This window comes from Aegilops tauschii, chromosome 3 (assembly GCF_002575655.3).
Source record: "Aegilops tauschii subsp. strangulata cultivar AL8/78 chromosome 3, Aet v6.0, whole genome shotgun sequence".
Lineage (NCBI taxonomy): Eukaryota > Viridiplantae > Streptophyta > Magnoliopsida > Poales > Poaceae > Aegilops > Aegilops tauschii.
The window spans coordinates 303,806,277-303,819,568 of record NC_053037.3 but is presented as its reverse complement, the minus strand read 5'-3'; the positions used below and the strand labels follow the sequence as shown (position 1 = coordinate 303,819,568).

General features: G+C 44.2%; 1 protein-coding gene across 1 annotated transcript; it reads left to right on the top strand.

The window, feature by feature from the left end:
* Nucleotides 1-10,417: 10,417 nt before the first annotated feature.
* On the top strand, nt 10,418-11,041 carry LOC109744560 (protein FAR1-RELATED SEQUENCE 5-like). The gene has a single exon (XM_020303721.1). It carries the CDS (start codon nt 10,418-10,420, stop codon nt 11,039-11,041), a length of 624 nt encoding a protein of 207 aa, XP_020159310.1.
* The last annotated feature ends 2,251 nt before the right edge of the window (nt 11,042-13,292 follow it).

Sequence of the window (13,292 nt, the reverse complement as noted above, 5' to 3'; positions counted from 1 at the left end):
CGAAGAGGCTAGCAATGATGGAAGGGTGAGAGTGCGTATAATCCATGGACTCAACATTAGTCATAAAGAACTCACATGCTTATTGCAAAAATCTACAAGTCATCAAAAACCAAGCACTACGCGCATGCTCCTAGGGGGATAGATTGGTAGGAAAAGACCATCGCTCGCCCCCGACCGCCACTCATAAGGAGGACAATCAAAGAACACCTCATGTTTCAAATTTGTTACACAACGTTTACCATACGTGCATGCTACGGGACTTGCAAACTTCAACGCAAGTATTTCTCAAATTCACAACTACTGTGCTATCACAACTTTAATATCACTACCTCCATATCTCAAAAAAATCATCAAGCATCAAACTTTTCTTAGTATTCAACGCACTTATAAGAAAGTTTTTACTAATCTTGTATGCCTATATTATTAGGACTAATTTCTTAATTTAAGAAAATTACCATGCTGTTTTGTAGGACTCTCAAAATGATATAAGTGAAGCATGAGAGAACAATAGTTTCTATAAAACAAAACCACCACCGTGCTCTAAAAGATATAAGTGAAGCACTAGAGCAAAAACTATATAGCTCAAAAGATATAAGTGAAGCACATAGAGTATTCTAATAAATTCTGAATCATGTGTGTCTCTCTCAAAAGGTGTGTACAGCAAGGACGATTGTGGTAAACTAAAAAGCAAAGACTCAAATCATACAAGACGCTCCAAGCAAAACACTTATCATGTGGTGAATAAAAATATAGCTCCAAGTAAAGTTACCGATGGACGAAGACGAAAGAGGGGATGCCTTCCGGGGCATCCCCAGGCTTTGGCTTTTTGGTGTCCTTAGATTTACCTTGGGGTGCCTTGGGCATCCCCAAGCTTAGGCTCTTGCCACTCCTTGTTCCATAATCCATCAAATCTTTACCCAAAACTTGAAAACTTCACAACACAAAACTTAACAGAAAATCTCGTGAGCTCCGTTAGCGAAAGAAAAGAAAACACCACTTCAAGGTACTGTATTGAACTCATTCTTTATTTATATTGGTGTTAAAACTACTGTATTCCAACTTCTCTATGGTTTATAAACTATTTTACTAGCCATAGATTCTTCAAAATAAGCAAACAACACACGAAAAACAGAATCTGTCAAAAACAGAACAGTCTGTAGTAATCTGTAACTAACGCAAACTTCTGGAACTCAGAAAAATCTACCAAAATAGGAAGACCTAGATAATTTGTTTATTGATCTACTGCAATTGGAATCAGTATTTTATCACGTTCTGGTGATTTCTAACAATTGTTTTTGTGAACAGAAAGTTTCTGGAATTTTCAGCAAGATCAAATAACTATCATCCAAGAAGATCCTATAGGTTTAACTTGGCACAAACACTAATTTAAGCACAAAAACAAATCTAACCAGAGGCTAGATCAAAGATTTATTCCTAAACAGAAAAATGCAAAAAAAAACTAAAAATAAAATTGGGTTGCCTCCCAACAAGCGCTATCGTTTAACGCCCCTAGCTAGGCATAGAAGCAAGGATAGATCTAGGTATTGCCATCTTTGGTAGGCAATTCTTCAATAAGACACCTATAGCCCTTAGGAGTTTCTTTCTTTTTATTAATTATCAAACTCCTAGGCACAAAATCGAGAAATTCTTTTGTAGCAAAAGGTTCCTTAAGGATAGTGAGAAAGTTGGGGTGAACACTTATGGATTTGAGATCCGCATTTCCCTTACTAGATGTTTCACCCTTTTTTTAGGAACATACATCAACTTGGAAATCTTAGCATTAGGAGGATTGGTTTTCACGGAAGAAAAGGCAGACCCTAGGTTGGTAATGATATCCTCAATTTTATCAATTCTAGTGGAATCTTGATCTATCTTTTCATTAACCATAGGTTCCTTTTCTTTAAAAATTTTAAGAGAAACTCCTACTTTAGATCCGTATTGGGTAACTTGGTTGTGGATCTTTCTATCCAAATTTTCAATCAACTCTATGGTGGCAACTTTATTTTCAATAATTTCAAGCCGTTGCATCACATGTTCCAAAGTTAAAATAGTTCCATTAACCACAAGAGGTGGTGGGCCAAACAAATCTATCATAGCATTATAAGAATCAAAAGTATGGCTACCCAAGAAATTTCCTCCGGTAATGGTATCAAGAATATATCTATTCCAAGGAGTGACGCCTACATAAAAATTGCGAAGGAGACCGGAAGTAGATTGCTTCCTAGTAGATCTATTTTGCGCATTGCAAATTCTGTACCAAGCATCATTTAGATTTTCTCCCTCCCTTTGTTTAAAATTAAGAACTTCATTCTCGGGAGACAAACGAATAGATAAAGGACTAGCCATGACGGCACACGGGACACAAAAAGGCAAGCGAAAAAGAGGCGAACGGAAAGAGAGGGCGAATAAAACGGCAAGGGTGAAGTGGGGGAGAGGAAAACGAGAGGCAAATGGCAAATAATGTAATGCGAGGGATAAGAGTTTGTGATGGGTACTTAGTATGTCTTGACTTGTGCGTAGACTCCCCGGCAACGGTGCCATAAATCCTTCTTGCTACCACTTGAGCACTGCGTTGGTTTTCCCTTGAAGAGGAAAGGGTGATGCAGTAAAGTAGCCTAAGTATTTCCCTCAGTTTTTGAGAACCAAGGTATCAATCCAGTAGGAGGCCACACTCAAGTGCCACGCACCTAAACAAAAAAATAAGAACCTCGCAACCAACGCGATAAAGGGGTTGTCAATCCCTTCACGGTCACTTACGAGAGTGAGATCTGATAGAGATGATAAGATAATATTTTTGGTATTTTTATGATAAGGAGTAAAGTAAAGATTGCAAGGTAAATAAAGATAGAAATAGCTTGTTGACGGAAGATTACTATGATGGAAAATAGACCCGGGGGCCATAGGTTTCACTAGTGGCTTCTCTCAAGAGCATAAGTATTACGGTGGGTAAACGAATTACTGTCGAGCAATTGATAGAATAGAGCATAGTTATGAGAATATCTAGGTATGATCATGTATATAGGCATCACGTCCGTGACAAGTAGACCGAAACGATTCTGCATCTACTACTATTACTCCACACATCGACCGCTATCCAGCATGCATCTAGAGTATTAAGTTCATAAGAACAGAGTAACGCTTTAAGCAAGATGACATGGTGTAGAGGGATAAACTCATGCAATATGATATAAACCCCATCTTTTTCTCCTCGATGGCAACAATACAATACGTGCCTTGCTGCCCCTGCTGTCACTGGGAAAGGACACCGCAAGATTGAACCCAAAGCTAAGAACTTCTCCCATTGCAAGAAAGATCAATCTAGTAGGCCAAACCAAACTGATAATTCGAAGAGACTTGCAAAGATAACCAATCATACATAAAAGAATTCAGAGGAGATTCAAATATTGTTCATAGATAATCTTGATCATAAACCCACAATTCATCGGATCTCGACAAACACACCACAAAAAGAAGAGTTACATCAAATAGATCTCCAAGAGAACCGAGAAGAACTTTGTATTGAGATCCAAAGAGAGAGAAGAAGACATCTAGCTAATAACTATGGACCCGAAGGTCTGAGGTAAACTACTCACACATCATCGGAGAGGCTATGGTGTTGATGTAGAAGCCCTCCATGATCAATGCCCCCTCCGGCAGGACGCCGGAAAAGGCCCCAAGATGGGATCTCACGGGTACAGAAGGTTGCGCCGGTGGAATTAGGTTTCCGTGGTCGCTTCTGATGGTTTGGGGGTACATAGGTATATATAGGAGGAAGAAGTAGGTCGGTGGAGCCACGAGGGGCCCATGAGGGTGGAGGGCGCGCCCAGGGGGGTAGGCGCGCCCCCCTACCTCGTGGCTTCCGTGTTTGTTGCTTGACGTCCACTCCAAGTCCTCTGGATCACGTTTGTTCCGAAAATCATGTTCCCGAAGGTTTCATTCCGTTTGGACTCCGTTTGATATTCTTTTTCTGCGAGACACTGAAATAGGCAAAAAACAGCAATTTGGGCTGGGCCTCCGGTTAATAGGTTAGTCCCAAAAATAATATAAAAGTGCATAATAAAGCCCATTAATTATCCAAAACAAAATATAATATAGCATGGAACAATACAAAATTATAGATACGTTGGAGACGTATCACACGCCACCTGGAACACCATAGCGTAATGGTGTGTTCGAACATCGTAACCGTACTTAATTAGATATGGTGCGTTATATGATGTCTCTTACCGATTTACCGCTATCGTTTTGGGGTTATGCTTTAGAGATGGCTACATTATGTTAAATAGGGCACCATCTAAATCCGTTGAGACGACACCATATGAACTGTGGTTTGGCAAGAAACCTAAGTTGTCGTTTCTTAAAGTTTGGGGCTGCATGTTTATGTGAAAAAGCTTCAACCTGATAAGCTTGAACCCAAATCGGAGAAATGTGTCTTCATAGGATACCCAAAGGAAACTGTTGGGTACACCTTCTATCATAGATCCGAAGGCAATATATTTGTTGCTAAGAATGGATCCTTTCTAAAGAAGGAGTTTCTCTCAAAAGAAGTGAGTGGGAGGAAAGTAGAACTTGATGAGGTAATTGTACCTTCTCCCGAATTGGAAAGTACTTCATCACAGAAATCAGTTCCAGTGATTCCTACACCAATTAGTGAGGAAGCTAATGATGATGATCATGAAACTTTAGATCAAGTTACTACCGAACCTTGTAGGTCAACCAGAGTACGATCCACACCAAAGTGGTACGGTAATCCTGTTCTGGAGGTCATGTTACTTGACCATGACGAACCTACGAACTATGAGGAAGCGACGATGAGCCCAGATTCCGCGAAATGGCATGAGGCCATGAAATCTAAGATGGGATCCATGTATGAGAACAAAGTGTGGACTTTGGTTTACTTGCCCGATGATCGGCAAGCCATAGAGAATAAATGGATCTTCAAGAAGAAGATTGACATTGACGGTAATGTTATTGTCTAAAAAGCTCGACTTGCTGCGAAAGGTTTTCGACAAGTTCAAGGAGTTGACTACGATGATACCTTCTCACCCGTAGCGATGCTTAAGTCTGTCCGAATCATGTTAGCAATTGCCGCATTTTATGATTATGAAATTTGGCAAATGGTGTCAAAACTGCATTCCTTAATGGATATCTTAAAGAAGAGTTGTATATGATGCAACCAGAAGGTTTTGTCGATCCTAAAGGTGCTAACAAAGTGTGCAAGCTCCAGCGATCCATTTATGGACTGGTGCAAGCATCTTGGAGTTGGAATATACGCTTTGATAGTGTGATCAAAGCATATGGTTTTATACAGACTTTTGGAGAAGCATGTATTTACAAGAAAGTGAGTGGGAGCTCTGTAGCATTTCTAATATTATATGTGGATGACATATTGTTGATTGGAAATAATACAGAATTTTTGGATAGCATAAAAGGATACTTGAATAAGAATTTTTCAATGAAAGACCTCGGTGAAGCTGCTTATATATTAGGCATCAAGATCTATAGAGATAGATCAAGACACCTAATTGGACTTTCACAAAGCACATACCTTGTTAAAGTTTTGAAGAAGTTCAAAATGGATCAGTCAAAGAAAGGGTTCTTGCCTGTGTTACAAGGTGTGAAATTGAGTCAGACTCAATGCCCGACCACTACAGAAGATAGAGAGAAAATGAAAGTCATTCCCTATGCCTCAGCCATAGGTTCTATCATGTATGCAATGTTGTGTACCAGACCTGATGTGTGCCTTGCTATAAGTTTAGCAGGGAGGTACCAAAGTAATCCAGGAGTCGATCACTGGACATCGGTCAAGAACATCCTGAAATACCTGAAAAGGACTAAGGATATGTTTCTCGCTTATGGAGCTGACAAAGAGCTTGTCGTAAATGGTTACATCGATGCAAGCTTTGACACTGATCCGGATGACTCAAAGTCACAAACCGGATACGTATTTATATTGAATGGTGGAGCTGTTAGTTGGTGCAGTTCCAAGCAGAGCGTTGTGGCGGGATCTACTTGTGAAGCAGAGTACATAGCTGCTTCGGAAGCAACAAATGAAGGAGTCTGGATGAAGGAGTTCATATCTGATCTAGGTGTAATACCTAGTGCATTGGGTCCAATGAAAATCTTTTGTGACAATACTGGAGCAATAGCCTTGGCGAAGGAATCCAGATTTCACTAGAGAACCAAACACATCAAGAGACGCTTCAATTCCATCCGCGATCAAGTCAAGGAGGGAGACATAGAGATTTGCAAAATACATACGGGTCTGATTGTTGCAGACCCGTTGACTAAGCCTCTTCCACGAGCAAAACATGATCAACACCAAGACTCAACGGGTGATAGAATCATTACTATGTAATCTAGATTATTGACTCCAGTGCAAGTGGGAGACTGAAGGAAATATGCCCTAGAGGCAATAATAAATTTGTTATATATATGTCCTTATATCATGATAAATGTTTATTATTCATGCTAGAATTGTATTAACCGTAAACTTAGTACATGTGTGAATACATAGACAAACAGAGTGTCCCTAGTATGCCTCTACTTGACTATACCATAGACATGTGTTGTCATTTGATCAACGGGATCACATCATTAGAGAATGATGTGATGGACAAGACCCATCCATTAGCTTAGCATTATGATCGTTTAGTTTTATTGCTATTGCTTTCTTCATGACTTATACATATTCCTCTCACTATGAGATTATGCAACTCCCGAATACCGGAGGAACACTTTGTGTGCTATCAAACGTCACAACGTAACTAGGTGATTATAAAGATGCTCTACATGTGTCTCCGAAGGTGTTTGTTGGGTTGGCATAGATCAAGATTAGGATTTGTCACTCCGTGTATCGGAGAGGTATCTCTGGGCCCTCTCGATAATGCACATCACTATAACCCTTGCAAGCAATGTGACTAATGAGTTAGTTACGGGATGATGTATTACGGAACGAGTAAAGAGACTTGCCGGTAACGAGATTGAACTAGGTATGATGATACGGACGATCGAATCTCGGGCAAGTAACATACCGATGACAAAGGGAATGACGTATGTTGTTATGCGGTTTGACCGATAAAGATTTTCGTAGAATATGTAGGAGCCAATATGAGCATCCAGGTTCCACTATTGGTTACTGACTGGAGATGTGTTTCGGTCATGTCTACATAGTTCTCGAACCCGTAGGGTCCACACGCTTAACGTTCGATGACGATTTGTATTATGAGTTATGTGTTTTGGTGACCGAAGTTTGTTCGGAGTCCCGGATGAGATCACGGACATAACGAGAAGTCTTGAAATGGTCGAGAGGTAAAGATACATATATTGGAAGGTAGTATTCGGACATCGGAATGGTTCCGAGTGATTCGGGTATTTTTCCGGAGTACCGAGGGGTTACCGGAACCCCCCGGGGAAGTGTTGGGCCAACATGGGCCTAAGGGAGAGAGAGGGAAGCCTGCGGGGGGTGGCCGCAGGCCCCCCTCCTTGGGAGTCCGAATAGGACAAGGAGGAGGGTGCGGCGCCCCCCTTCCCTTTCCCTCTCCCTCTCCTTCCTATTCCCTCCGGTGGAGGAAAGGAAAAGGGGGGCGGGCGAATCCTACTTGGACTAGGAGTCCAAGTAGGACTCCCCCCATGGCGCGCCTCTCCTGGCCGCCGGCCTCTCCCCCCCCCCCCCCCCCCTCCTTTATATACGTGGCCAGGGGCACCCCAAAGACACAACAGTTGTTTCGTAGCCATGTGTGGTGCCCCCCTCCACAGTTTACCACCTCAGTCATATTGTCGTAGTGCTTAGGCGAAGCCCTGCGCAGATCACATCACCAACACCATCACCACGCCGTCGTGCTGACGGAACTCTCCCTCGACCCTCTACTGGATCAAGAGCTCGAGGGACGTCATCGAGCTGAACGTGTGCTGAACACGGAGGTGCCATACGTTCGGTACTTGGATCGGTTGGATCGTGAAGACGTTCGACTACATCAACCGCGTTAACTAAACGCTTCCGCTTTTGGTCTACGAGGGTATATGGACACACTCTCCCCTCTCGTTGCTATGCATCTCCTAGATAGATCTTGCGTGATCGTAGGATATTTTTTTGAATTACTACGTTCCCCAACACCCTGCGCATGCAAGGACGAAGACACACCCGTTCCCGTGGATGCCATGCGCTGTCTGCGATGGGTGGCAGCGGTGTCGCGCTAAGCTGCTCCGCCAGCCGCCACACAAACCGCCCCTCAGCTTGTCGTTGCTCCGGTGGCACGTCGAGCCGTTGGCCATGCACGCGCTAGCAGCGAAGACGGTCGACAAGGGCAGCCCCTGCTGAGCACGAGTAGCCCGAGACCACCGTCGCCTCCACATTCCCAGAAGAACATCATGGGCGCTACCCAAGCTACTCCCTGCCACGGTTGCATCTGTCGGCTCCCTGGCATGCTGTTGGCGCGGCCTCGCCTGTGCGGACGACACAGGCTTGCCTGGTCGTGGCTGTGGCCGAAGGCTAGCACCAAGCCCGGTCTACCCCGAGAGCACGGCAACCCGACGGTGAGCAGGCGACATTTCCGTCCGTCGCCCATAACCTATTTATTGAAATGCCCAGAGAAAAAGGAGGAAGAAGTAAAAATAAAAATGCAAAAGAGAAAATCCTTGTGTCATTGACAGGTGGGACCCTCATCCAACTCAGCAGATTGTCCACATAAGCACGCCCCATCAGCCCGACAGGTGGGCCCAACTTGTCAGTTTCGTAGTTTTCTCGAGCTTTTCAGACAATCAGTGCTCCGTGTTAGTCGTTAGGCACGAAGTTGACGGTTCCTTGTGCCGAGGTCTGCTTCGGTACACCCCCCTAACATATAAGGGCATTCTGGGCATACGGTGCTTAACATATACCCACGCCCGTATGCGACGGCACTACACACTTGAGCCAAGCCGACGGCCCGAGCCGATACGGTCGCCTGGCGCCTACCGCGCCTCACAGGAAAAAAATATACGCACGCGCATGACCTAGCAGCCCGTCCGGTGATCATGCGCCCTCATCCAACATTGCCCCGCCCGGCCGGTCGCCGACCTTGCCCGTCGTACATTACGACCACTGGTGTTGCCGGTTGCAGGGGTCGGTCGCCATCCCCGGGCACGCGACAGGTCTCGGCCCGCTCGGACCGTGTCACCCATTTCCCCGACCCCCGATCTGGTGTCCGTGGACGTCGTCGAAGTCGTCGCCGTACGCAATCTGGCCCCGTGCACGTCGTCGCCGTTGGCAATCGTGCCTTGATCTGGCCTCCGTGCACGTCGTCGCCGTCCGCAATCACGCCGTGATGTGCCTTCGTGCATGTCGTCGCCGTGATCTGCCTCTGTGCACGTTGTCACCGTCCACAAGCAGGTCAGAGTGCTCGTACCTCACGATCTTGCCGCTAGACATTGAGACCCACCAGCCTCTAGGTTTGTCATGTAAACCGTCTAATTCGCATCAAAACAATTTAGCTGTTGTAAATAATTATCTTGCAACGTTTTTTATATTATTAACTATTCATCAGCATGACCGTAGTATATCTAGTTTAATTTTAATTGAGATATGATTTTTTATTTTAAAATATGCACTGTTGGTAGTGAGGTTATTCAATGGAGGAAGAAACAGGATTTACGAATGCGCTCTTGCAGACAAGTGAGTGGTACGGTACCGATAGTGTTGGCCGTACCGATAAGGGTCGCAGTACTGAAGATGATGATAGCAACGATAATGAATCATGGTCGTCATACGATAATTTGCCTAAGGAGGACTTTCAAAAGAATGAGGATGGTGCTTGTAGTGAAATGTAAGTGACGTGTACATTGATTTTGTTTGACGATCAACCATATGGGTACTTACATGTGCATGTTGTTTTTCATCTGCAGGAAGATATTGATGTCCACAATGAGGAAAATACTTCTCAGGAATCTTTCGCCGATAACATAAGTCAGGTTCATTCAAAATATTTTGTACGTCCCACAATAATAAGAAGTAAATAATGACAACTTACATGTGCTTATGTGTAATTGTGTAGGCTGATTTAGATGGTTGGAGTGGTGATGATGGCCATGACCATGATGATGCAGCTGATATGGACATTGAGGAGGCTGAAATCCAGCAACAGGCACTATAGACACATTGGAAGGTTATGGCTATGACCTTTGGATCACAATGGGATGCTTACATGTTCTATAATAACCATGCCAGAGAGCGTGGATTCGGTATCAGAAAATATAAGGTGAAACGAGGAAAAGGCTTTCAACAACTATATGGTACAGGCGGTACATTTGCTCCAGGGCAGGAAAACGGCTGAGTAAACACTTAAACCCGGAGGGTCGGACCCGCAGGCTAAGACCCGAGACTCGGTGTGAGTATGGCGCGCATTTGGTCGTGAACTTGGACAAAGCACGTGGAGTTTGGTTCATGGCGGCTTTCATGGATGACCACAACCATTTGCTGGCTAGACCAGACAAGGTGCCATTCATGCAGTCACATAGAGTGGTAGGAAATCACCAGATAGCTGAGATCTTGGCGATGGAAGCAGCTGGGATCAGAAAGCATATCATCGTCGACAACTTCATTAGCAGGTATGGTTCGTACGGTAAGTGCGGGCTTGTGAGGCGAGACGTCTACAACCTATGTTGCAGAGAGAAAATGAAGTTCATTGCAAAGGGTGATGCTGACACAGCAATCGGCATTATGAGAAGCAGAAAGGAGAAGGATACAGACTTCTTCTTTGAGTACGTGCTCGATAAGGAAGGCCGGTTAAAGAGCATGTTCTGGTGTGATGCACATCCTCGGCGGGACTATCAATTGTATGGAGATGTGAATGTGTTTGACAGCACATACAAGATGACCAGATATGGTATGCCCTTCGTCCCCTTTGTTGGTGTAAATAATCACCGTTGCACCACTGTGTTTGGTTGCGCCATTGTGTCTGACGAGACTGAAGCTACGTACGTGTGGCTGCTCCAGACAATCTTGAAAGCAAATTGTCAAAAGAATCCAAAGTCAGGCATCCCAGATGGAAACGCTGCAATGATCTGAGCTATTCGAATTGTCCTTGCAGATGTGTTACATCGTATTTGCTCATGGCAATGCAGAAGCACCTTAATTACAAGTCACTGAATGAGTTCAGGTCACTCTTAATACTACTCCACCTCTCCTGCTAACTTTGAGGCGAGATGGCTCGCTTTTGTCGGTAAATGGGAGACTGATAAACAAAAGAATGGTTGAATAGGATGTACAGGAAGAGGAGTCTGTGAGCAGCATCATATCTTTCAGATGGATTTTTTCTTGGTATGCACAACAATGAGAGGAGTGAAAGCCTGAACTCTTGTCTTCACCTTCACTTGGACGGCGGTATGACTATTGTTGATCTAGTAGTGCATTATGAGAATTGCGTAGTTCGACTACGTGAGAACGAGGCATATGACGAGTGTCGTTCTAACCAGTCAGTACCACCAGCAGTCACTGAATATAAGGACATTGAGAAGCATGCTGCCAGTGTATTCACTATTGCCAATTTTTATATTCTTCAAGAAATCTGAAGAAGATGGGAGAGCTGGAGAGTTTTGAGACGCTAGTGGGAGTTGACTATCACACCTTCATCGTGACATAGAAAATAACCGCAAATTTCAGTTTAGAGTTAAGTATCGACCTGGAAACTCAGAGGAAACTATAGAATACAGTTGTGGACGAATGGCTCGAAAAGGGCTGCCTTGCAAACACATTCTACATGTACTGGTTCATCTAAAAATATCCAAAATACCTAAGTGCTGCATCCTTAAGAGGATGTCCAAAGTTGCGAGAGGTGGGCTGCCTGCACAGCGCAAGAGTGACATGTTTGGCTGGGGTTGGTCAGGGTTAGAGCAGAGTGCTCGATATAGTCAACTCAGCATAACAGGTGCAAAAGCTTTCCATGGTGCGTCAAATGATTCATTCGTGTTCGATGAGTTGATGAAGTGATATAATAGCGAAGAAAAAGGTCCCCGATGATGAAGCTGTTGGTCGTAGAAGGAATGTGCATGACGAGGCACGTGATCCGGAACGAGGAGTTGATGTTATAGGTGATCTCGTTAAAGTTGCCACGAAGGGTGCACCTAAGTAGAGCAAGACAGGGCGGTCAAAGAATGATCCAAATGTTACAAAAAATGGAAGATCAAAATCTTCTTCCGAGAATAAAACTGGTCCTCTTTGCGGCCTATGCCGCAAAGAGGGCCATAGACGACAAACGTGCAAATTGAATGAAAAGTAAGTTTTACATTTGAGTTGTCTGTTTTTATCTTATATTGTTCTTAAAAATTGTCTGACGAGTTGTTTACATTTTGATGTGTAGGTACCAGGCTTAGAGATGGAGTTTCATTCATCAAAACAAGGCAGAGAGTTAAAATTAGCATGTTATTCAGATGCTAGACATAATATATATATATATATATATATATATATATAAATGTGTGTGTGTGTGTGACAGTTTTATTGAAGTCGTTTGAGACAATTTCTACAATGTTTTATTATGTCTTTTTTGTGAGATGATATGATACATGTGTATCCAACTATTATTGCTGCTATTTTGTGAGACCAAATGTTAAAAGTGTGTGCAATTATTATTTGCTATGTTATATGTGTGTGAAACTATTATTGTTGCTATGTTAATCTGTAACAGTTTGTATTACTGCTGTTATTATTATCAGTCTGACTAGCACAACACATATGATCAAAATAACAGTGTCGTTCGCGGCGGTGATTTTTTCTTAAAGCCCACGCCGTCCTCGATTGGTGCTAATGGGAGGGGCCGGCCCGTGGGGAACAACAGGGCGGGGAACAGCGGTCGATCAAGTGAGCTTATGAGGGGACAACGACGCAGCTATTTAAGCCGATCGGTGCATCCCTCAACTGGCGAGGTGGGACTAAACTGGTGAAGCGATGTCGGGCATAAGCGGGAGTCACTATGGAGCGGGCCGGTGGGGCGGCAGCGCGTGGGTCGGCCCAGTAAAGGAGCCGGGCGCCGGGGGGCGCTGCCATCATTCGTCCATCGGCCCAGTAACGACAAGCGTCCGCGGCATGGGCTGGTCCATTAAGGACGTCTGGGGGAGCGGGATGGGACATTGGCGCGGTGCACGCCGCGTAGTTTTAGTCCCACCTCGCCCGTCGAGGGACGCAACCACCGGTTTATATACCCAGGTCATCGTCCCCTTTGCAAGCTTACTTCCTTACCTGCCTCTGACTTCCCTGTTGTTCGCCACTGTTGTGTCGTCCCGCAGCCGAAAGGTCGTCCCTTTCGCCAATTGGCTTGATC

Bases quoted from the DNA above. Each gene is read 5' to 3' on its own strand.
- LOC109744560 (XM_020303721.1), top strand. From the start codon at position 10,418: ATGGCGGCTTTCATGGATGACCACAACCATTTGCTGGCTAGACCAGAC.